The 24,630-nt window shown below is 38.6% G+C and overlaps 1 protein-coding gene and 1 pseudogene across 1 annotated transcript; both read left to right on the top strand.

Annotated features, from left to right (window-relative positions):
- The first annotated feature begins 14,452 nt into the window (after positions 1–14,452).
- LOC145059657 (uncharacterized) lies at positions 14,453–15,565 on the top strand. The gene is made up of 3 exons (XM_079007470.1): positions 14,453–14,618; positions 14,955–15,081; positions 15,178–15,565. Exons 1-3 carry the CDS (start codon positions 14,453–14,455, stop codon positions 15,563–15,565), a joined length of 681 nt encoding a protein of 226 aa, XP_078863596.1.
- A 2,723-nt stretch (positions 15,566–18,288) lies between these two features.
- LOC145058373 (UDP-glycosyltransferase 73C4 pseudogene) lies at positions 18,289–20,113 on the top strand (annotated as a pseudogene).
- The last annotated feature ends 4,517 nt before the right edge of the window (positions 20,114–24,630 follow it).

Genomic DNA, 24,630 nt, shown 5'->3' with positions numbered 1-24,630 from the left:
CGTTTTTGGGCAGCCTCCTTTCTTCTCCTCTTCATCCAAGTTGTATATGGTGTTTGTGACTCCATTAGAGGTGCAACACTTGAGGCACTAAGCTTTCTAAGGCCAATCCAAGCAAGGAATTGATTGTTATTGCTATATAACAATCAAAGGTAATTCTCTAAACCCTAATTCAGTTTATAATATGTTAGATCTAAGTTTATTAGTCTTGGATTCCAAGCATGTACAATAGAGAAACCTAGATCCAAGCATTAGGGTTTGTATGAGCACATAGGATTGTTCTTATGTATAAAACCCATTAGTGGTATCAGAGCCTTGATTGGTTTCAATTGTATGTGATGCTATGTTGCTTTATTTGCTGAAAAACGAATTTTTGGCCTCTGCCCGACCTGAATCGGCGAGTCAGTGGATGAACTCCGCGAGTCTGTCTGACTCGGCGAGTCCAGTCCCTGACTCGGCGAGTCCAGGGGTCAGACAGAGGGATTTTCGGGTTTTGGCTGCTGTTTTGACTTGGACTTAATGCCTAATTCATTTTTGAAGTTAAAAATCCGATTTTTATCTTAAATTAGTGCTTATCCTTGCCAAAACAATAGATAATTTCAAATCTTTTAAATATTGGTTGTTTATGTGATAAATATGGATTATTTAAAGTTATTTGGTAATTATCTAATGACTAAAATAAGATTAGGTCAAATATAGATAATTATGAAATTAATTGTTTAATTTGAATTATTTGTTGTTTGATCCCTAATGTTTTGAAATGTTTCAAAACTTGCCCTCAAGTTTTGGAATTTAAAATTTGACTAAAAGTTTAATTTTGAAATGTTAAATTCTAAAACCCTAGTAATTTGAAAAGTTCAAATCACACCCTTATGGTTTTATTAATTAATTAAAGTGTATAATTAAAAGTGATTTAATAAACCCATAAAGTTTTGGTTTACATTTAATTAAATTAAAAGTATAATTTACTAAGTTAAACCAACTAGTATTTTAAAAGTATAAAATACACCCTATACTATATATAACATTAAAAGTCTAATATTATATATGTATGAGTAAACAGTCAGTCTTACCGTTAGTAGGCCTCATTCACGAAGCTGGTCTATAAGGGGTGTTTAAGGAAATTGCCTATAAAATGGCGATTGAATAGGTATCCACTCTTACCTACCGCACTCTTGACTAGTGGAGGGTCGTTAGCCGAACGGGTAGGATAGGACAGAAACCTTCCATTATAAGTATAATGAAGTACAAAGTAACTAAATGCTTTTTCAAATTCCCAAATCATAGTTACTTTAGATAAAATGTGAAATTGTATGTTAACCCATGGAATTACACTTCGTACCCTTGTCAAACGTTAGTGGAGCGTGTGTGGTTAACCGGCACACTAATTTGGGGATGACATTGGTAGCGAAGGGTGACTCGATGTTTGTCATAGATCAATGGAGCGTGTGTGGCTAATCGGCACATTGATTAAGTGATAGTAGCATTGGGTGCACCACGTGATTCGTATGGTTATTCACACCTTGTTTGTGATCCTCGGCATCCCAGTCACAAATAGTAGGGCATAATCGAGATTAAACATGACATTGAAAAGTTCAATGAATCTCATAAGATCTAGGAGTTTCAATTCATTTAAAACTTAATCTTCCTTTTCGTTTTTCATGGTGGAAATTGGTAAATCGTCATTTACCTACCTTCAAATATTCTGCAACTAGATTACGGAATCCCTCTTCTAGGTTGTAGAGTATTGTGTTGGATCCTAGCTTGATGTTTCATTTGGGTGTTACATCAAGAATTCTAATCAACATAACTTGAATTTTCTCCCGTTTTGTAGATGTCTGAATCTTACAATGGTCTTCCCAAATCCCATGGAACAAGTTTTCCAAATGAAGATGACGTTTCGAGATACGATCAAGGAAATGAGAGTCATGCTTCACTTCCTCCACCTCCTCCAATTGTTCTCCCTGACCCACAAGTTCAAAGGCTTGAAAAGTTCAAGCTCACTAAAGCCCTTTTGGCAAGTAAACACGAAGATGGGAAACCTGTGTGTGCGCACGTCTTAGAGATGAAAACACACATTGATAGGTTAAACATGTTGGGTGTCGAGATTTCAAGTGAGTTGGCTGTTGACTGGGTTCTTCAATCACTTCCTGAATCATATATTGAGTTCGTGAGAGAGTACTATATGATGGACCACGACGTGACCCTTATTGATCTCACCTATTTGCTTATAGCTGTTGAATCTGCAATGATTTGGCGTGCTAATCAAGCAATTTTGTCTGGTGAATCAAACTCCCAAACTTCAATGGACACTGGCAACATTGGAAGTCCAGAAAGAACTAAGTCTGTGATTGTCCGATGTGCTGTGCCAAAGGAGTCCATTTGCTTTTATTGCCAAGAGAAGGGGCATTGGAGACGAAGTTGCCCTAACTACCTGAGAGATCTAAGAGATGGGAGAGTCAAGACGTATGGCTCTACTTCAGGTAAAATCCATTATCTAACTCTTTTAAGTTCCTATTCTAGATTCTTAATACATGATGTGATAAGATTGCATTTTGATGTTTTGTAGGATCGAAGAAAAGAGAGGAAGCTTAAGGGAAGAAGTGAGCTGAATCTAATCATGAAGAAATGGATTTCGATCGCATTACTTGAAGAATGGATTCTTGAGCTACTACTTGGAGTTAGAATAGATTGTTAAGAAATATGTAATAACATAGTTTTTCAATTGAATTGCATTGTAAGGACAAATTTTTCCGCAATAAAATGAATTTTGACTTTATCTTATTTATTTATCCTTGCAATGGTATGTATGAAAGAATTGATGTTTGATATTTCTATTATTAGCAACAATGGATTTGATTCTTAATTATGTTATTTGTGGAAATGTCAAAAGTTTACCAAATAGGGAGAGTTTCTCATTGCCCAAGTTTCAATTGGACAGAAACTTGGAATAATGCAATGTGTATTGTATGATGAATGAAAAACTTTCACATTTGGGAAACTTATACTAATTCTTTGGCAAAGTGTCTATTGAAGGACAAGGAGATCAAGTACACAAGGTTGTGCGTTGATCAAGTCCACCACAAGAGTGACAAAGATATTCGTCATGATTTACTAAAGTTTAGTAAATATGATTATACTTATAAGATTGAGTGTAATTCTGAGTTGATTGAAAAGGTTTCAATGAATAGTAGAACGAATAAAGAAGAATCAAGTAGGCAGAAAGATAAAAGTTTCTCTATTCTAAGAAGAAGGGAGAGTACCTTTTATTGTGTTTTATGATGAAGTCTTAATGATTAAGAACCATATCTCAATTGATCCTATAAGTGAGTCTTAGTGCAATTGCATGTCTAAGAAGAGGAATCGAGTGTTGTAGAAATGGTTAAATCAATAATTCAATCATACTTCGTTCCAATATCAAGTCTTAGAGTCAAGATTGTGACATTGAGTGAAAAGTCTTAAGTAGGTTTATAACACTTAACAAATGTGGAATTTGGAAATGTTTTCTTATTCTTGCACATTTGACGTTGGTAAGTTATGTTGTCTTGGATAAGACAAAGACCAACTAGGACCAATTATGTGAAGTGTTTTGTCTTGATAAGAACTACACTAACTATTGAATATTTGATTTGTCAAGAAATGTTTCTTGACAAGAGAATTTTATATATCAAGGAGTCAGTGGGAGTCTTAATGGTCTTGAAGGGTTTCAAGAAAAAATCAAGAATAAACCTTATAGATCATCACTAGCACACGACTTGTGTAACGCCCGTACATCAGGGCTAGTCAATTTAGAGACGATAGGCGTCAAAAATGACTTTTTGATGGAATATTATCTAGAAGGATTAATCTTAACCAAGTTGTAGTATATGTCACAAGGTTTCCGTGCATATAAAGAACGCCAAAATCCGAGTTATAACGAAGAAGTTATGACCTGTCGAAGTTTCGCGACAGAACCGGCACGACACAGCGCAACGTAAAAAGTGAATTTACGTTAGAGCGGTATTTAGCCTTATCAATCTAAACGAGGATCGAAGGTCTCATTGTTGGTATCGAAGCGATAAAAAGTTAGGCGAGAACGGACGTCAAACGAAGAAGTTATGAATTGATAACGAAGTTTTTCTGTCGCGGCCTATTAAAAATAAATAATAAAAATAAAGTCGAAATTAGCCGACGGAGTCTAAACGAAAGTTGTAGAGCGTAGTCTCACCTTCGCATGGATATAAAGAACGTCGAAAACGAAGTTCGTATGAAGAAGATATGAATTTCCGAAGTTTATTAAATAAATTTTATTTATTTTTAATCTTTTAATCCGGCATTATCCGAAGACGAGTCACCGGTCCGATCCGACGTACGCCCCGCGTACTCTGAAGAGTGTCGACATTTCGGATGACGCATGCGGTGACGATTTCGGAAGCAGTACGCGCTGCGTACTGCAGTACGCCCCGCGTACTCCGAGGCTCCAGCCTCCTATAAATAGGATCCGAAGGCAGCCGAGTCTTTTGCCAATTTCTTCTCTTCTCTCTCCCGTTTTGCATCGTTTTGCGTGCCAGAAATATCCCGAAGCCCCGGTATCATACTCAACCCCCGAGGTAAGTCCCGAGATCCCGAAGATCCCGAGAAGTGCAGTTCCCGAGCCGAAGCTCTGCCCGCGAGGAGTTCGATTTTTGTGGAGATCTTCCAGATCTGTTGAGGATTACTACTTCTGCAAGTCGTAGTGCTGTCCGATCATCTTCTGATCAAGTGAGTGTATACTACCTTTCACAAACACGATAATAATACAAGTATGATTTGAGTGTATTAAGTATATTGCTGTTTATACGAGTGAGTGTGTAGTTACTTTCTTCTAACACATAAATATTAAGTATTTTCTATAAAATATGTGCTATGTGTATGATATAAAGTTGTTTATATGTGTGGGTGTATAGTCCCTTTCATAAACACGGGTATAATACAAGTATTGTTTGGATGTATCACGTATATGTTTGGGAGGGTGTGTGGTTACGTTCTTCCAACACATAAATATGAAGTATTTGTTATAAAATACGTGCTATGTGTTTATATATTGTTGTTTATTTGAGATGAGTATGGAATGAATGTTTTATATAGTTTTTAAATGAGTTAAACTGTATATGTATTCCATATCTACAAATATGTTGGGTAGAACATGAGTAGATGAGATAGTTGGTATGTGATAAAATGATGATGTATGAAAGATGATTAAGAATGATATTGGCAGATGCACCAATTAGAGAATGTCATAATGCTAGCAGATGCGCTCAAGCATAGTATTGGTAGATGCACCAAAGAGAAAGTGACATAATACTAGTAGATGCACTTAAGTATAGTATTGGCAGATGAAACTAAAAGAGCATGCCATAATGCTAGCAGATGCGCTTGAGAATAATATTGGTAGATGCACCAAGTAGTGAATGTCGTGATCTTGGCAGATGCGCCAAATAGAGATTGCCATAACAATAGCAGATGCGCTTATAGGATAATCTTGGCAGATGCGCTTATAGGATAATCTTGGAAGATGCGCTTATAGGATAATCTTGGCAGAGGCGCTTAAAGGATAATGTTGGCAGATGCGCCTTATGTAGCAATGGAAGTTTGTGTAAATTCCTTAGGTCAATCCTCAGGAATGAAGGAATGGCAAGTAGTTGAATTCCTAGGGTAAAATCCTAAGAAACATAATGGGGATGAGTAATTGAGTTGATTGTTTGATGGTTGAATATAATACTTGTATTATTGTGGGTTGAAAACCCTATATGCTCACCAGGCTCCCAAGCCTGACCCACTCAGTTTTCTTTGCATTACAGGTAATGGCACAAGAGTATAAGTTGGTGGACTTGACGAGAGATTTTGGATTATAGGCCAATAGTTATGAATAACTGTTGTAAGGTCTACTTATTATTGTTTATGCTTTTGGTCTGTATCGAAACATGACATCCCGAGGTTTTATTATTTAATGAAAATACATTCTCTTTGAGAAACGTTTTGATAAATGGTTATCATATTTTATTTTGGGAACAAATTCCGCAACCGTTTTCCTTAAACGATCACTCTGATTTATAAAACAAAGCATAAACAAATCGGTCTTTTCTGGCCGTAAAAATGGGGATGTCACAACTTGAGGTTTACAACCTGTCGTGCTGACATTATTTTGTTTCTTTGCCATTCCAATTGAGTTAATTGTGTATGTGAGCTCTATGAGTTCTCATTTGATTGCATACTAGAGCCTTAGTCGATGAAAAATACATTGATATGTAAGGACAAGTTACTAAACTACTTGGAAGACATGGTGGGCACTCGTGTTACCATAAGGCAAGAAATCAAGATTAAGAAAGTTCAGTCCATATGAGTTTGGATTTGTCGCAAACCTTGGTTTTGGCTAATTCACATGGATAGGAATTCATACACCGTAAGATCTAAGTGTCATAAGATTCCATCCTTCATGAAAATGACTGTGAGGAAATGCTTTCACTAAGAGAGATCTTAAGAAGATAGCAATTGTGAAAATTGTATTCTCAAATTCGATTATGGTTACGGCATCCCTTTCCATAGTTCGAATTGTGAGATTTGGCAGTTAGTTTGAACATTTGGAACTTAGTAACATAAGTTCTGAATTGTTTAAGCACACATATGAGCTATCTAAGGCAAAGGTGTATAAGTTTAAGAAGCTTAGATAAAGGCTTATCGAAGCATCTGGTATTAGAAATATGAATTTCAGAAATTCAATAGGCATTGTTTTCTGGAAGTTCATTTGTTTTCTGAATATATGTCAAAGCTAGTGGGAGCATAAGTGTTATGCTTATATAATAATAATCATCATGATAGTGGGAGCATAAGTGTTATGCTTGTATGATTATTATGGCGAGTATTGCAAGTTAGCAATATTAATTATAGAAAAACAAAGATTCAATTTGCAAAGTTGCATGGGTTGAAAAGTTGTTTTAATATAATTAAGGGAGAGAATATTATACTTCATTTCAAAATCTAAAGCTTAGATTGAGAAATTTTAACATTTTCAGTCAAAGGATACATTGTGTGTTCTTAAAATTCGATTATGATTACGGCATCCCTCTTCATAGTTCGAATTGTGAGAACATGACACATAAAATATTATGGCAAAAGATTGGTAAAGTATCATATCTTTATGTAAGACATTATGCATCGTGTCCCATACGCTTCGGGTATAGGATCGATTGCAAATGCTATAATATTTACCATTCTAAAATTTTTTAAATGTCTAGCACATTAAGAGGGAAAAAGGACTAGAATGGATTTTGACTAAAATTAGTAAACAACTATCAAAGGACGATCCAAAGTTCACTGAGGATTGGTCGCTTGTGAGTAGTTGGAAGTATGGTATTGGATGGAGCATATCGACATTATTATGAATAGATAAGATTCTATTAAGAATGAGTTGTCATATGGCAAATGTGGAAATGTTTCCATATTGGGAGTTGGATATTGAAATTCTATGCCTAGATTAGAAACTTTTATGCAAGAAGGATGTTCAAAGGAATGTACTTTGAATGTGAGACTTCACGTCTATAGAATTGTCTTGTAACAATTTCCGATAGAGTACTTTGTAATTTCATTGGCCAAGTCTTGGTGACTTTTGTGCTATGACTTTGCGAAAGGATCGTTGCGTAAAATGTTAGAATGTAGCATATTCTAGTAGTGGCAAGAACCTTGTGTTCTTACACTAATAATGGGGATTGAGGAATTGTGAAATGAGAATCATTGGAAAAGTTTTCAATTGTTCTATTTCACAAAGCATGGACCATAGGAAACAAAGTGTGCATGATTAGAGCATGGGACAATTGTTGTTGTAATTCAAGTAATGAGTTGATTATCCGAAACATTAAATGATAAATAATGAGTGATCAATATGGTGGATAAATATAAGTGTTTTATTTACTCTCACAAGTTTGGGGCCATATAGGATTAAGTATTATTGTCATGTTTCAGTTTGCATGTTTTGACTTCCAGAATAACTAGGTTATTCAAACATCCACAGTCGGTCATACGTTGGGAGTAGGTATGAATAAAGACTGTCATGAATCTGTCTGTAGACTGTCTAAAGTGTTTAGACATAGCACAAGTTTGCTGCAGAGTTCATGAGTGCTTTGATAAGATTAGAGTATTGGATTAAACCCACGCTCACTTGGATCACTTCATAGATTTATCACGAGTGATTAGTGAGACGATAATATTGTATATTCTTGAAATCGAGACATGTGAGTTGTTATTTGTTGGTCGGTTGCACATTGATAATAAGTAAACGCCCCAGTAACTTGGTGTTATAAAACTTATTGTTGTGTGTGATTCGATCAGTAAATGCAAGCGAGCATATGAGTTGAAGTTTATCCATTCCTTTTACCCAAAGTAGGATAAAAGCGATATCTGTGGGCCTCTTGATGATTTAATGGTGACACCTAAGCGCTTGGCCAAGCCGGGACTAAGTTGATGTGTTCAATTGTAGTCTGTTATCAGTCGTCATAAATCGGAAGTCGGGAAACAGTATAGAGAGAATGATTAAAATTCATGTCTTATGTTTATACGATATCTTGAGAATGGAGGAATATATAATCCCTTATCTAGAGGACACGCTATCTGATAAGATCAGAGTTGACAGCGGCTTTTGAAAGCTACGATTGCTGATCAGGTTCTGAAGTCATACGGAAAATAGTTATTGGACTTATCCAAGTGGGAGACTGTTGGATTAGTGTCTAAGTCCATAACTATTTTGGTATGTACTTGACCCGATTATGAGCATGGTCCTTTTGGGTTGCCTTCACCATAGCAATATGTAAGATGATTTAAGGAGAAAAAAAGATTTATTAATATATTATGAGAATAATATATTAAAGGAGAAATCATATTGTTTAATTAATATTAGTCAAGAATTAATTGATAATTAATTTTGTGGCTAAAAGAGATTAATTAAACTCAGGGGACTGGACTGCAATTATTGGATAATTGAGTTATTGGGCTAAGGAATGCTAAAGGATCAAGGGGTGAACGAAATTATGATGGAAGCCCATCATAATTTCGTCCATGGCCTTATCCAGAAGGTTCCATGGGCTGCTTAGAGTTTAAGCTGTCCATTAGGGTTTTGACTGAAACCCTAGTAGCTCGCACAAGTATATAAAGGACCCCTTAGGCCCCAAAAACGTGTGGAACTGATTCTCTAGGGTTTCTAGTCGTTTTTGGGCAGCCTCCTTTCTTCTCCTCTTCATCCAAGTTGTATATGGTGTTTGTGACTCCATTAGAGGTGCAGCACTTGAGGCACTAAGCTTTCTAAGGCCAATCCAAGCAAGGAATTGATTGTTATTGCTATATAACAATCAAAGGTAATTCTCTAAACCCTAATTCAGTTTATAATATGTTAGATCTAAGTTTATTAGTCTTGGATTCAAAGCATGTACAATAGAGAAACCTAGATCCAAGCATTAGGGTTTGTATGAGCACATAGGATTGTTCTTATGTATAAAACCCATCAGTCTTCGGAATATCCTCCTCTCGCACCCTCATTTGATGATAGTCGGACCTTAAATTGATCTTGGAAAACCAAGATGCCCATTAAAGTTGGTGAAAAATATCATCAATCCTTGACAATGGGTAACGGTTTTTCACTGTCAACTTGTTCAACTCCCGGTAATCTATGCACATCCGGTGCGAATCATCCTTCTTTCTAAAAAAAAGGATCGGTGCTCCCCTAGGAGACTTTCTCGTCCGAATAAACCTCTTTCCTAACAACTCCAGAAGCTGAGAGGATAACTCCTGTATCTTAGGAGGTGCAACGGTGCCTTGGCGATCAACGCTGCACCCAAAATTAGATCGATCCGAAACTCCACTTGCCTCTCAGGAGGCACACCCAGTTCTGAGAGTCAAACCTGGTAACTCCTCGGGAAAAACATCAGGATAATCACGTACCATCGGAAAATCAAAAATAGAGGTTGATCCCTTCTCCTCAACCTGAGGATCCACTACATATGCCAGATAACCCATACACTCATGCTGCAAACTCTGTCTTGCCCTGGCGGCAGAACATAAGGTTGATCCCGATCTAGTACCCTCACCGTAGATATTCATCACTCCCCCACTAGTGTGTCAAACCATCACTAACTAACGCTCACAGTTAATCAGAGCCCCAAACGGGCTCAACCAATCTATACTCACGAACGCACAGACATCTCCCATCGCGATAGGGATAAGATCTATCGAATAACCCACGCCGAAGATCTCTAATACACATCGTCGGTAGATATCAGTAGCAGAGACTAGACGCCCATCAGCTATCGGGACTCTCAAGGGTCTGCTCAAGGACTCTTGCATACTACTAAAACTGCGAAAAAATGATGACGACACGAACAATTAACTCGCACCCGAGTCAAACAGCACAAGCACATGCACATAATTCATAAGAAAAGTACCTACATAACCAATAATATAAGCAACATAAATAAATCAATAGATGTATAAAGAACACATACCAGCCATGACGTTTGGAGCTGCACGATCCTCCTCTGCTGTCCACTGAAATGCTCTCCCTTGATCCCTTGGTGCCTCGGCCTTCCCCCGCCGACCATCAGTGATACGTAGGGTCGCGGGGGTCGGAGTTTGAACCACGACGTGACATGTTGTTCACCATAGCATGGTGAGGGGGGTCTTCGCGATTATTTTGTCATGTTTCTGCCACGACGTAGTAGTGGAGCTGGTTGGGAATTTTTTGTCAGAGAGTAGCCATGACATGGCTATAAGTTGGCAACGACGTGGTGACCGTTGCCCGCCAACTTTTTGATATGGTTGGCTTTTGGTGAGCTGAGTAGTTTTAGATAGTGGTCTAAGGTTTGACCTTGAATGTTTCATTAGGTGGTGTGTAGCACCAACTTTCCATCTGTGAGAGATTTAATACTTTCGATTGCATTGGTGAGGTGAGTCTTCTCACTATACTCTGTAGGATGCTACACTTTCTTTATGATTCTTGAATGTATGTTAGGTGGGGCCCATTATGTTTTTGGGTGGGGCCATTATGTATGTTGGGTGGGGCCCGTGATGCATGTAGGGTGGGACACGTTATGTGAGTTGGGCGGGGCCCATTATGCCATTTAGGTGGGGGCCTTTATGTTTGTGGGCAGGGACCGTATGGTTATGTGGTATTTTGGGGAACTCACTAAGCTTTGTGCTTACATTTTTATGTTTAAATTTTTCAGGTACTTCTGGTTCCAAAGGGAAGGGCACAACTTGATCTCACTACACCCCTTGGAGATTTCTGCACTATGATGTTATGACTTTACTCTGATGTATTGGGAATTACATTATACTCTGGTGATCTTATGGAATGACTGAATGAATGGTTTTAATTGATGGAAAAATGAATTATTTTGCCTTGTATTTTTGGGACCTTACAAGTTGGTATCAAAACCTTGGTTTGAGGGATTCATGCACACTTCATAGTATATCTGAATTCAAACTGGTGAATAACAAAATCTTTTAAAATAATTGATGTTCTAAAAAGGTTTATGTAAAGAAAGGGGTGTAATGCATGCAATAAGCCGAGCTCAAGTAAGTGATTCCTAAAATACCAACACATTAATGTTATGTTTTAGTATGCTATTATATGAGTTGCATGCTAGTATAGGGCTAAGGATGTACTCAAGGTTGCATGATAGAAAGAGATGCATATATATATATATATATATATATATATATATGTTATTTAATTAGAAGTCTTAGAGTTGATGCTAATACTGAAAGTTATGTGATGAATGCATTAGGGTGGTACATAGTAAAGACTAAATAGTTGTAGATCATTTGATTCAACCTTATTGCTTGTTCTTGTTTGATGAAGGACTTATGGTATAGACATTTATTCGAACGTCTATTATATTGCAATTATGTACAACCTGCATTCATTAGATGATTGTCGGTGTCAATAGAGACTTTCTCAATACATGTGGAGAGAGAAATCGTAAGAGAGCCTAGGAAGTATCATAGTATGATCGTGTACATTGTTTAGAGATGTAGACTTATGTGGATAGCCATAGAGGAGTGACTTGTAAGATCTGGGACGACTCCTGAGGAAAGTACGAATAGGTGTGGAAGGTAGTCTGGGACCGTACTACTAAAAGAGCAGTATCACTCTAATCAAGGGAAGTCAATAAGATTCTAGGGAGCTTGTAGTGTGAGAGATTCCTTGAGTATGTTTTGACCCTTCTCTTGGTTTTTAGAATGGTGGTAGCAAATCGTAATTGAGGCGATCCAGGTTCTGGTTCAGGCTTGTGTGTTGGACCTAGTGATGCTAAGCTATATGGGTTATCATGTCTGAGATTTCATGGGGATATCCTTATGGCGACCCTTGTCATGTTTGGGATGATTAAGGAGAGGATGCTAGAGTTTATGGAGGATCATTTGGGGGCCTTTCCTACGGAGTTGGCCGTTGATCAGTTCGGGCCCCGTGCTCTCACCTTTCGTGAGTTCCGTGCTTGTGGGGCTCTTGAGTTCTTTGGTAAGAAGGGTCCTAATGTCAGTAGGCGTTGGGTTGTAGACATATAGAGTGCCTATCAGACAAGTTTCTGCACTGAGGGGTCAAAGGTTGATTTGATGCTTGTCTTTTGAGGGATAGGGCACGTGACTAGTAGGAGGAGGTAGGTCAAGCTCTAGGAGCAGTGGTCGTCGAGACTATGACCTGGAAGGACTTTGTTACTAGGTTTAGGGAAAATTTCACGCATGCTATCAAGGTTCAAAACCTAACACGGAAGTTTCGGGACCCTTGTTAGATAATAGAGACTATGGCAGAGATTATCACCAAATTTAGAGAGAGAGAGATTTGCTGGTTCTAAAGTATGTTGAAGATGAGGAGATGAAGAAGACGTGGTATCATGACATACTGAGGGATAATATTAGGGAGTTTGTTAGTATTTTGATTTGCCGGATTTTAGAGAAGATGATTGACAGAACCCATGGTTGGAGCTTCAAACGAATTATAAGCCCGCTCATATTCAGATAGCAGAGGGCTCAACGAAGAAGCACAAAACGTTTGAATGTAAATCTAGAGGCATCAGGGCCGTAGCTGTTGTAGCAAGTGTGGAAAGGCACATGAGGGTAGTTATCGAGAGAAGGGAGGAAGCTTCTTTAACTGCAGTCAGACTAGAATCCTCAGCAGAGATTGCACTCGTAGAGAATTGATATGATTCCACTGCAATTAGACTGACCATAAGAAGGTCGAATATCCGAGATAGTCGAGATGAGTGGTGGATGCGCCCTCTCTAACTACTTTGAGGATCACCGATGGCTATCAGGGCAATACATAGGGTCCTTTGGTAAAGAGCAGAGCTTTTTAATTGATGGCCGAGGAGGCCAGAACAGCGCTAGATGTTGTCGATGGTATGCATTTCTATTTACATATTGGTATTTCATTATTTATGCTTAGGTTTGTTCATGTTGTTATTAGGGATGTTCCTAGTCATTGGTATGCTTGCTCTTGTACTTTTTATTCGGGTGCTACTCGATCATTTGTGTCTCTTGCCCTTAGCAAGAAGTTTGATGTTGTTCCAAGGGTGCAAAATTTTCCTCTAGAGGTTGAGATCGCTGACATCCGTACTGTGAGTGCTTTGAGGGACCACCGAGACTTTTTATTAAAGATGTTTCGTGTTCGATTCCCTATTGATCTCGTTCCTATTTCTCTAAGAAAGGAGAGGATCATTATGGGTATGGATCGGTTGAGTTGGTTTGGGGCTATGATCGACTGCGAGTATTAACTAGTGATATTTTGAACCTCAAATGGGGGAGAATTAATCATTCATAGTGAATGAGAACGAGGCGGTCCAACCATTTGTTCAACTACGAGAGCTAGGAGGTATTTGCAGCACAAACGTTCAAGGTTTTTAGCGTAATTTTTTGATACTCGGCATGAAGGGAAGAAGTCTGTTGATGATTTACCTATTGTTTAGGGTTTTTCTGTCATGTTTCCTAAGGATTTGTTGGGAATGCCTCATGAGAGGCTGGTGGAGTTTCAGATTGAACTAGTTCTGGGTGCGGCTCTAATAGCCAAGATACTCTATCGTTTTGCACAACCTGAGATGAAAGAGTTGTCCACACAGCTTCAGGATCTGATGGACAAGGGGTTCATCATGACGAGTAGTTCTCCTTGGGGAGATCCCATTTTGTTTGTGAAGAAGAAGGACGATTTCCATTGGATGTGTGTCGCCTATAGGGAGTTGAATAAGTTGGCGGTGAAGAACTGTTATTCACTCCCAAGGATCGACAATTATTTGATTAGCTTCAGGGCGCATCTTGGCTTTTCAAGATTGATTTGAGATCGGGTTATCATTAGATGAGGGTTAGAGATTAGTATGTTCAGAAGACAGCCTTCAGGACTCGGTATGGCTATTATGAGTTTGTGGTGATGCCTTTTGGGTTCAACAACACACCGACCACGTTCATGGAGCTCATGAACTGGTTTTGCATGTCGATGCTGGATCAATTGGTGATTGGGTTTACCGATGATATCTTGGCCTATTCAAAGACAAATAAGCCAAATGAAGAGCATTTAGGAGAGGTTCTTGAGACTTTGAAGAGTGAGAGACTTTACGTAAAGTTCTCTGAATGTGAGTTTTGGTTGCATGAGGTGTAGTTCTTGGGTCACATTGTCAAGAAGAATGATATATTGGTTGATTCGGCCAAGATCGAGGTTGTGATGTCCATCTGAGATTCAAAGCTTCCTGGGTTTAGCAGGGTATTATTGTAGATTCATACGAGATTTCTCTAAGATAACAATTCCTTTTACCCAGTTGATGAAGAAGAATGTAACTTTTCTATGAGGGCACGAGAAGCAAATGACATTTGATACTTTCGGACTGAAGCTATGTGATGCTTGGATACTAACTCTTCCCGAGATGTGAATGATTTTGTAGTTTATTATGATGCATCAATTATGAGTTTAGGTGCAATACTAATGCAGAGGGGCCATGTGATCACATACACTTTGAAGCAGTTGAAGCCCCATGATGCAAATTATCCTACTCATGATCTAGAGTTGGGGGTGGTGGTTTTCTCCTTTAAGATTTGGCGGTACTACTTGTATGAGGTCCACTATACCATCTACACGGATCATAAGAGTTTGAGATACTTGATGGATCAACCAATCCTAAATATGAGAAAATGCAGGTGGTTGGATGTGGTGAATGATTATGATTGTGATATTCTGTATCGTCTTGGGAAGGCCAATGTAGTGGTCGATACCTTGAGTCGCAAGGCAACTAATGTTCCTATCAGAGACCTATTCTTGAGGATGAGTGTCACTTCACCACTGCTGGATTTGATCAAAGAGGCACAAATTGAGGGGTTGAAGGAAGAGAATCAAAAGAACGAGAAGACCAGGGGTCAGATTTCTACATTTATCAGAGATATTCGGGGTTTGTTGACTAAGTGTGGTAGAGTGTGGGTTCTTTTTTCTGGTGGTGTTCGACAGACATTGTTGGAAGAAGTGCACAAGTCAAAGTTTTCGATTCATCTGGGCACTACGAAGATGTACAGGGATCTGAGACTTAGCTAGTGGTGGCCCTGTAAGAAGATGGAGTTAGCTTGGTATGTGGAGCGGTGCTTAACTAGACAGAAAGTCATTGCCAAACACCAAAGATCCCATGACAAGATGCAGCTGTTAGACATCCCCATGTGGAAATGGGAGGAGATCACTATGGATTTTCATCATGAAGTTGCCAAGGACGACATGTAGGGTTGATTCGATCTGGGTTATTATCGACAGGTTGACCATGAGCGCCCACTTCATCCCGATTCAGGAGATTTCATTTGCCGAGAAGTTAGCCGAGATCTACATTAAGGAGGTGGTTGCATAACATGGAGTTGCAGTTTCTGTTGATTTCGACTGTGATGTTCGTTTTACTTCTAGGTTCTGGAGGAAGTTCCGCGAGGAGTTGGGTACTTTATTGCTTTCAGTACTGCTTACCACACATAAACTGATGGTAAGACTGAGTAGACCATTCAGACCCTTGAGGATATGATTCGTGCATATGTGTTGGATTTTGGTGGGAAATGGGATACCTACCTTCTGTTAGCTGAGTGCTCCTACAACAAAAGCTATCACGTCAACATTGGTATGCCTTCCTTTGAGTTGCTTTATAGGAGAAAGTGTAGGACCCCGATTTGCTAGGGTGAGGTTAGTTAGCGAGTGATAGGGAGCATTGAGGTGGTGCTCAAGACTACGAAGTTGATTAGCAAGTGCGTGGTAAATTGCATAACACACAGAGCAAACATAAGAGTTATGATGACTGTCATAATTTTGATCTCGAGTTCCAGGTTGGGGATTTCGTGCTTCTGAAGGTGTCACCATGGAAAGATGTTATCTGGTTCTGGAATCGGGGCAAGTTGGACCCCAAATACATCAATCCCTACAAGGTTATTTCCCGGGTAGGAAAGGTTGCTTATCCATTGGATCTTCCTATGGAGCTTCATCGGATCTACAACACCTTTCATGTTTCCTAGTTACGGAAGTGTGTAGCTTATGATTATGCAGTGGTAACCTTGGATGGCATTCAAGTTGATGAGAGACTAAATTATATAGATTGACCGATTATTATTGACAGAAAGACGAATACCTTGCGCAACAAAGTGGTGGGTTTGGTCAAAGTGGAATGGCAGCAACGGAAGGGTTTCGAATGGACTTAGGAACCCGATGAAGAGATAAGAGAGCACTACCCCGAGTTATTTGAAGCAATGGATTTCGAGGATGAATCTAATTCAAATGGGGGAGAGTTGTAACATCCAGTTTTCAGGTATGAGTTTTGAGGCTTAAATCTTGAGGAATTTTGGTGGCTACGGCGTGGCAACAAATTTTTAAGCCGTGATCATTTTAAGTTGCCACGACCTGTTCATTTATTGCCCATGGTGTGGCGATGACCCATGCACAGAACCTAATTTTTCGGGTTTAAGACCATATTTAAAGGATGTGATGACTAGGGTTTCATCCACCCTCATCCTATATTACCCTCCAAGTATAGAAATCAAACCATAACCCATATATTCCTCATTTGAGCTCATTTTGGTGTTCTTGGTGCTCTTAGAAGGGAGAAGAAGAACCTTGTGGTGAAGGGAACCTCTTGCCAAGCTTAGGGATTTCATTTGAGCAACTTTTAGACCTTTGTAAGTCTTCTTTTTCGTATCTTGATGGTTGTTTTCTTGTAGACTTAGGATTTAAGCACTTTTGGTCCTTTTGGTGAAGTTTGAATGGTTGGTTACCATAAAATTTTCAACTTTATGGGTCTTGGGAGTCCCAAATGCCTTATATGTTTCAGTTCTTAACTCTTGTGAAGTTTTGGTGCCATGCATAGAGTTAGACTCCATTTCATCCCCCTTTGACCTAGGTTGAGTAAAGGACATGCATGGGTCATGCTTGTCTATAAAGTTTGGATTTTTATGAACCTTTAGGGTCCCAAGAAGCCATCTTGAAAGTTTGAGCAAAGGGTTTGCGGTTATTTTGTCGTGTTGCTGCCCACGACGTGGTGGCGGAGTTGGTCGCGACTTTTTGTCGGAGAGTAGCCACAATGTGGCCAAAAGTTGGCCATGGCGTTTTAACCGTTGACTGTTGACTTTTTTACCTGGTTGGCTTTTGGTCAACTGAGTACTTTCAGAAGGTGGTCTAAGGTTTGACCTTGAATGTTTCATTAGGTGTTGTGTAGCAACAACTTACCGTCTGTGTGAGTTTTGGTGCTTTCGACTATGTTAGTGTGGTGAGTCTTCTCATTATATCGTGTACGATGCTAGACTGTCGTTGTGACTCTTACATATATGTTTGATAAGCCTACCATGTTTGTGGGCGGAGCTCGTTATGTATGTTTGGCGGGGCCCGTGATGCATGTAAGGCGGGGCCCGTTATGTTTGTTGGCAGACCCAGATGGTTACGTGGTATCGTGGGAACTCTCTAAACTTTATGCTTATGATTTTATGTTTAAATGTTTAAGGTACTTCTGGTTCCAAAGGGAAGAGTCCGACTAGATCACACTGCATTCCTTGAAGATTTTCACACTATCTATTTTATGACTTACTTTGATTATCTTTAGAAATGATTCAATGAAATGTTTTGGTTGATGAAATAATGAAAGTTTTACATTACAGGAGAAGATATTGTTCTCATTTGAACATAAGAGTACGAGACAATGTGTGTTGAGATAATTGCCAACCATTAGTATTTTTTTTTTCTTCACCGATTACCTAAATTATAACCACGTTTGAGAATAGTCTAAAAATGGTCATGGAGTCGCCATGAAAGACCAAGGAAGCAAATCTCCTCACGATCTTCGTTCACTTTTCACAGTTTTCAAAACACACGGAAGATTCGTATTTCATATGGTAATCATCCTGTCCAACACAAAAAATGATCACTTTCTCTTTATAAATACGCAAACCACATTCCATTTCCTATATCTATCAAGAAACTAAACTCGTAAAAGAACTTATCACCCTCAAGATTCTCCAAAATTCGCCAACAATGGCTACCGAAACCCTCCACTTTCTTTTGGTTCCCCACATAGGTCCTGGCCATACAATTCCCATGATCGACATGGCCAAACTCCTTGCAAAACAACCGAACGTAATGGTGACAATCGCTACCACACCTCTCAATGCCGTCCGATACGGTGTCACCAAAGCCGAACTCCCCTTCCGATTCCTTGAACTCCCATTTCCGACAGCTGAGGCTGGACTACCTGAAGGATGCGAAATGACAGATAAGATCCCTAGTGTGGATTTAGTCCCAAATTTTTTAGCCGCCATTGACATGCTTCAGCAAAAGCTCGAAGAACGTTTCGGGATGCTAAAACCTCGCCCAAACTGTATCATATCCGATAAGTACATGTCTTGGACAGGTGATTTCGCCGATAAGCATCAAATTCCCAGAATCATGTTTGACGGAATGAGTTGCTTTAACGAACTCTGTTACAACAATCTGTATGTAACCAAGGTGTTCGACGGTTTGCCTGAATCACAACCCTTCGTAGTCCCTGGTTTACCTGACAAGATCGAGCTTACAAGAAACCAACTCCCACCGGAGTTCAATCCCAGCTCCATCGACACAAGTGCCTTCCGTCAACGAGCTAGAGATGCAGAAGTGAAAGCTTACGGAGTCGTAATCAATAGTTTTGAAGAGTTAGAACAAGAATACGTTCACGAGTACAAGAAATTAAGAAAAGGTAAAGTCTGGTGTATTGGGCCATTGTCACTCTCCCTTAACAATGATTCTGAGAAATCTCAAAGAGGAAACGTAAGCTCAATCAACGAAGACCAATGTCTAAAATGGTTAGATTCTAAAAAACCCGAATCCGTTGTTTATTCTTGTTTTGGTAGTCTTGTTCGAGTTAACACCCCACAACTAATCGAGCTTGGGTTAGCCCTAGAAGCATCAAACCACCCATTCATTTGGGTGATTAGATCCGATACTAGAGAGAAAGAAGTCGAGGAATGGCTTTCAGAAAGTCGATTTGAAGAAAGGGTTAAAGATCGAGGGTTAATCATCAGAGGCTGGGCCCCACAAGTGCTAATTTTGTCTCACCCTTCAATTGGAGGATTCCTGACTCATTGTGGATGGAATTCAACTCTGGAATCAGTGTGTGCTGGTATTCCGATGATCACATGGCCTCAATTTGCAGAGCAATTTATTAATGAGAAACTGGTGGTGCAGGTTTTGGGGATTGGAGTGAGTGTTGGAGTGGATTCTGTTGTTCATGTTGGGGAAGAAGAGAGGTTTGGAGTGAAAGTGAAGAGAGAGGGTGTTCAGAAGGCTATTGAGAAAGTAATGGAATGTGGAATTGAAGGAATTGAGAGAAGGAATAAAGCAAAAGAGATTGGAAAGATGGCGAATGATGCTATAAAGGAGGGAGGGTCATCGTATTTGAACTTGAGACTACTAATACAAGACATATTGCACTATGCAAATGTAAGAAACTAAGAACATACTTAATTATTTTATACAAAGTTTACATTAAATTTGGTATATAAGGTAGAGTGGATTATAATTTTAGTCCATGTGGTTTGTGAATGGACTATTAATTTATAGAATATGTATACTTTATGATAAGCTAATACTTGTTTAGATGTAATGCCCGTTTCCATTTAATACATAGCAACGAATAATTAAATTATCAAACATTAAATTTCGTAGATTTGACAAGTGAATTAATTAATTAAAAGATATGATGTAGATGTTAAGGAGTTAAATTAATAATAATAATAATAATAATAATAATAATAATAACAATAATAAATCAATTTAATTTAAATTAATAGAATATATATGTTCAGGGACCAAAAGGGGTAATTTCCAGAAATCATTTGTGTAGAACAATTTAGGCATAGGATGTATTGAGTAAGCTTGCAAAAACCGAGGGACCAAAACTGTCAAGTCTCAAAAATGGTGTCATCTTCTTTCTGGTATACGACGCAGCATCGGGGTGTTTGTTACTTTGTTTTCCGTTTTTGGAGCCTGAAAGTTTGATCTCTTAAAAGAAAGTTGATTCCCCTCCCTTTATACATGTAATCTTGTCCATAAGAAGAAATCTTCAGGTCCTTTTCGTTCCTTAAATCGATAGAAAGAAAGCTGTGGAGTTTGTCGTCGTCTAGGGTTTCGGGAGGAGAAACGACGTTGCAGCTAGCTCAAACCCGACCACCTCCAAGGTATTTTTTTACTTCACTCAGTCCCTAGGGTTCTTATCAACCTCTTTCCAAGGCTGTGGTGGCCGGAGTTGCCTCCGATAGCCTCTAGATCGCCGGAAACCGTGTTATAGAGGGATTTTCTGTTTTGAGCTTTTTGCTGTCTGGTTTTAGCGAAGTGATTCTCTTGGTAAAAGCATTTAAATCTTCGTAATCACTCTATTTTCGGGATTTTGTAAAAGACTACTTCAATTTTTCTTTGAAGCTCTTGGATATGTTTTATGACATGTTTAAGGTTGCTAGGAACATTATTGACTCCCTCAATTTTACTTGGTCTTGTGTTGAAGTCTAGGACCAAGAAAACAATATCTTTCATCTAGGTTTTTCACTAAAAACCCTAGAGCCGAATAGCTCAACTTTTTAATGTTTTTGGTCCATGAAATCTAACTAAATTTTATGGGTAAAATACAATCCATATCATGCGTTATAAGTTTGGTTGGATGTTAATGCTTAAAACGAAGAATAAGGTTTGTTTCGTGTTGTATGTGTGTTTGGTGTCTTTACGTGTGTGTGTGTTGGTGTGTATGTGTAAACCCAAGAATATGTTTGAATCATTCACACCCTATTATATGTATAAAAAGATTTATAAAAATGTGTGATTTAACTCTTATATAATAAGTTTCAGGTAATTCTCGTTCCAAAAAAAAAAAAAAAACTCTTATATAATAATATAAGAGAAGTTATGTGTATAACATGATAATACGAGAAGGTTATGAAGTAAAAGTATAAACAAATTATAATATGTGTATTATAGGGAAATGATTTAAGTAGAGTTATTGATATTGTATGTTGGTGTTCAGAGAGGGAGTTCGATTCAGTGCTGAAGCTGAATATAGGGGGGGTTGCTAATATGGTTGTTGAAACGTGTTGGGTTAGAAATCTTCTTCGCGAACTCCACCACCTACGCATGCCACAATTGTTTATTGTGACAATGTCATCTCTCTTCCAATCTCGTTCAATATCAGAGAACCAAGCATATTGAGATTGACATACACTTTGTTCGGGATAAAGTTGCTATGGGTCAAATTCGGGTTTTGCATGTTCCCTCATCCTCTGAATATGTAGATATTTTCACCAAGGGCCTTCCGTCTCCGTTGTTTCTTGATATTCGGTCCAGTTTGAAAATTTGAGATCAGGCGGCCGTTCCAACTGCAGGGGGTTGTTAGTATATATATTTATTATTATGTGTTCTATTTTAGGAGGCCTAATCTTTTGTGTATGTTTATACATATCAGGCTCATGTATATTGTATTGATATTGGTGGTTTAATGGGGTGAAGTTCATGGGAAAATACCTACGTTAGCAGGAACCAATGACACCAAAGTATGCATGTCAAAACCATAAATCTTGCAACAGTATCGCTTCAAGTATCATACTGGCCTCACAATGTTGTTGGATAGTTCCTCCAATTCCAATATGTGCTAGCATATTAGGAAATCCATATATGGATTGATATGTGCAACATAAAAATGTTTGTATGTAGTCTCCTTACATCTTAATAACGTTATAAGGGAAGTATTATGAGACTTTCTGTAACGCCCGCAGATCCGGGCTAGTCAATTTAGAGGCAATAGGGGTCGAAAACGACTTTTCAACAAAAGATTATTTAGAATAAATAATCTTAACCAAGTTGTAGAATATGTCACAAGGTTTCCGTACATATAAAGAACGCCGAAATCCGAGTTATAATGAAGAAGTTATGACCTGTCGAAGTTTCGTGACGGAACCGACACGCCACCGGAAAGCGTAAACAGTGAATTTACGATAGAGCAAGATTTAGCCTTAGCGATCTAAACGAAAGTCGTAGAATACGTTAAAAAGAGAGCATCCATAAAAAGAACGCCCAAATCTGACTTCGTATGAGGAAGTTATGATTTTTCGAAGTTTCGACTTAGCAGTGTACAACCCAAAATTCGAATATTAGATCGAACGGTTTTTAGCCGACACAACCCAAACGAGAATCGAAGATCTCGTATGCAAAATTTACGAATTTTTAAAGTCGAGTGTGCAAATTGCGAAATCTAATGCGAGATGGATGGATGATGTGGCCTCATCGCAGCCGTCCATCGCTGATCGCAGAGGACCCTTCGGATCACGCCACGTCGCCTCGCTTCGCCCTACGCCCTGCGTCCAAGGTTGGTACGCCCAGCGTACCCTCGGTCCTTATCCTCATCCGATGTGCGAGACAGCTGGACGCAGCTGGACCCTATCCGAAGCTACGCCCAGCGTAGCTATGCTGAACGTCCAGCGTTCGTCCGAGGAGTTGCGCCTATAAAATGGCTGCGAAGGCTGCTGAGGAAATCACACCAAAACTCATTCTTTCTCTCACTACTTTCTCTCTCTAACCCATTTTAACCCCCCAAAACTCTAGGAAACCCCCCTAACACCCAAGGGAAGCCTCGAGGCTCCCGGAGTCCCGAGAAAAAAAGGGTCTTTCGGTTTCGAAACGCTGCTCCGAGCAAAGCCCGATTTTCTTTAGAATCTGCTATAAGTAAGCTACGCTTACGCAATTTTTAATATAGCTTTCAAATAATTATAGTAATGTTATTAGGTCCTTAAAATAATTATTTGGGCTATTATTATGAGTTATATAAGTATCGTTTAACGCTTATATAGTAGTAATAATAGTCAGACTATTAATTTGTCGCGGTTATCGTTAGACTAAACCCTAGTGGTATTGATACTAGGTTTTATCAAAGGAAAATTGTTTTGAGAGTATCGAAGCGTTGTCCGAGTGCTGAGTCACCACCTTTCAGGTGAGTGCATAGTCCCTTTCATTAACATGATTTTAATACATGTATTGATTGAAGTATTAATTATATGTTTATGTGTGAGTTAATTGATGTTGCCTGAAATACGTGTTAAAGAATATACCTGATTATATATGATAATTTAGGATAAAGAGTAGACCTAAATTAATTATGAGGAATATTGGGTAGTATTTTCTTACGAGTACAAGTGAGTTATACTCAGTGAATAGAACTTTAGCATATGTCATTTATCCAGGAGCATGGATTAAACACAGTCATTGTCCCTAGTCCGAGAGTATGGATTGGACATAGTCAACTGTCATTAATTCAGGGGTATGGATTAAGACATAGTCAGTTGTCCTTAGTTCGGGAGTATGGATTAAGACATAGTCATTCGTCCCTAGTCCGAGAGTATGGATTAGGCATAATCATTCGTCATTAATCCGAGAGTATGGATTAGTCATTCGTCCCTAGTCCGAGAGTATGGATTAGGCATAACCATTCATCATTAATCTGAGAGTATGGATTCGGTAAAGCCGTTCATTTCTGATCTGGGAGTATGGATTAGGTAAAACGGTTAATCTTAGGTTTGAGATTATGGATAGTCTCGTTGTGAGGGTCGATGGGGTGGGATAAGAGTTGCTTATACATATAAAGTGAAATTGTATATTTTGTGAGTTCTAAATTATATATATGACATAACATTGTGGGATTGAAATCCCTATGTACTCATCAGGTTTCCCAACCTGACCCACTCAATTTATTTATATCACAGGTGTTGATATGAAGTCACATTACACTGAGAGATTAAGGCGATATAAATCACTAGTGATAATGAGTGTAAGTTCTGTTTATGCTTATGTTTCTGTATTGACAATGACATCCCAAATGTTTTAAAAATGAATAAAAATACATTTCTTCGGAAATGTCTTGATAATGTAATTATCATGTTTTTCTGGGAACAAATTCCGCAACGTTTTTCTTAAAAGAGATACTTTGATTTTTATAAAGCATAAACAAAAATCGTTCTTTTCTGGCCGTGAAAATGGGGATGTCACAGTTGGTATCAGAGCATTAGTTTAAGCGAACTAGGAATATGGATTTATTTCTAGACTTAAACTTAGAATGCTAAGCGATGATTGTGAGGTGT

The sequence above is a fragment of the Lactuca serriola genome, chromosome 6 (assembly GCF_051521515.1).
Source record: "Lactuca serriola cultivar US96UC23 chromosome 6, Lser_US96UC23_V15, whole genome shotgun sequence".
In the NCBI taxonomy this organism is placed as follows: Eukaryota; Viridiplantae; Streptophyta; class Magnoliopsida; order Asterales; family Asteraceae; genus Lactuca; species Lactuca serriola.
This window is presented reverse-complemented; position numbering and strand designations above follow the sequence as displayed.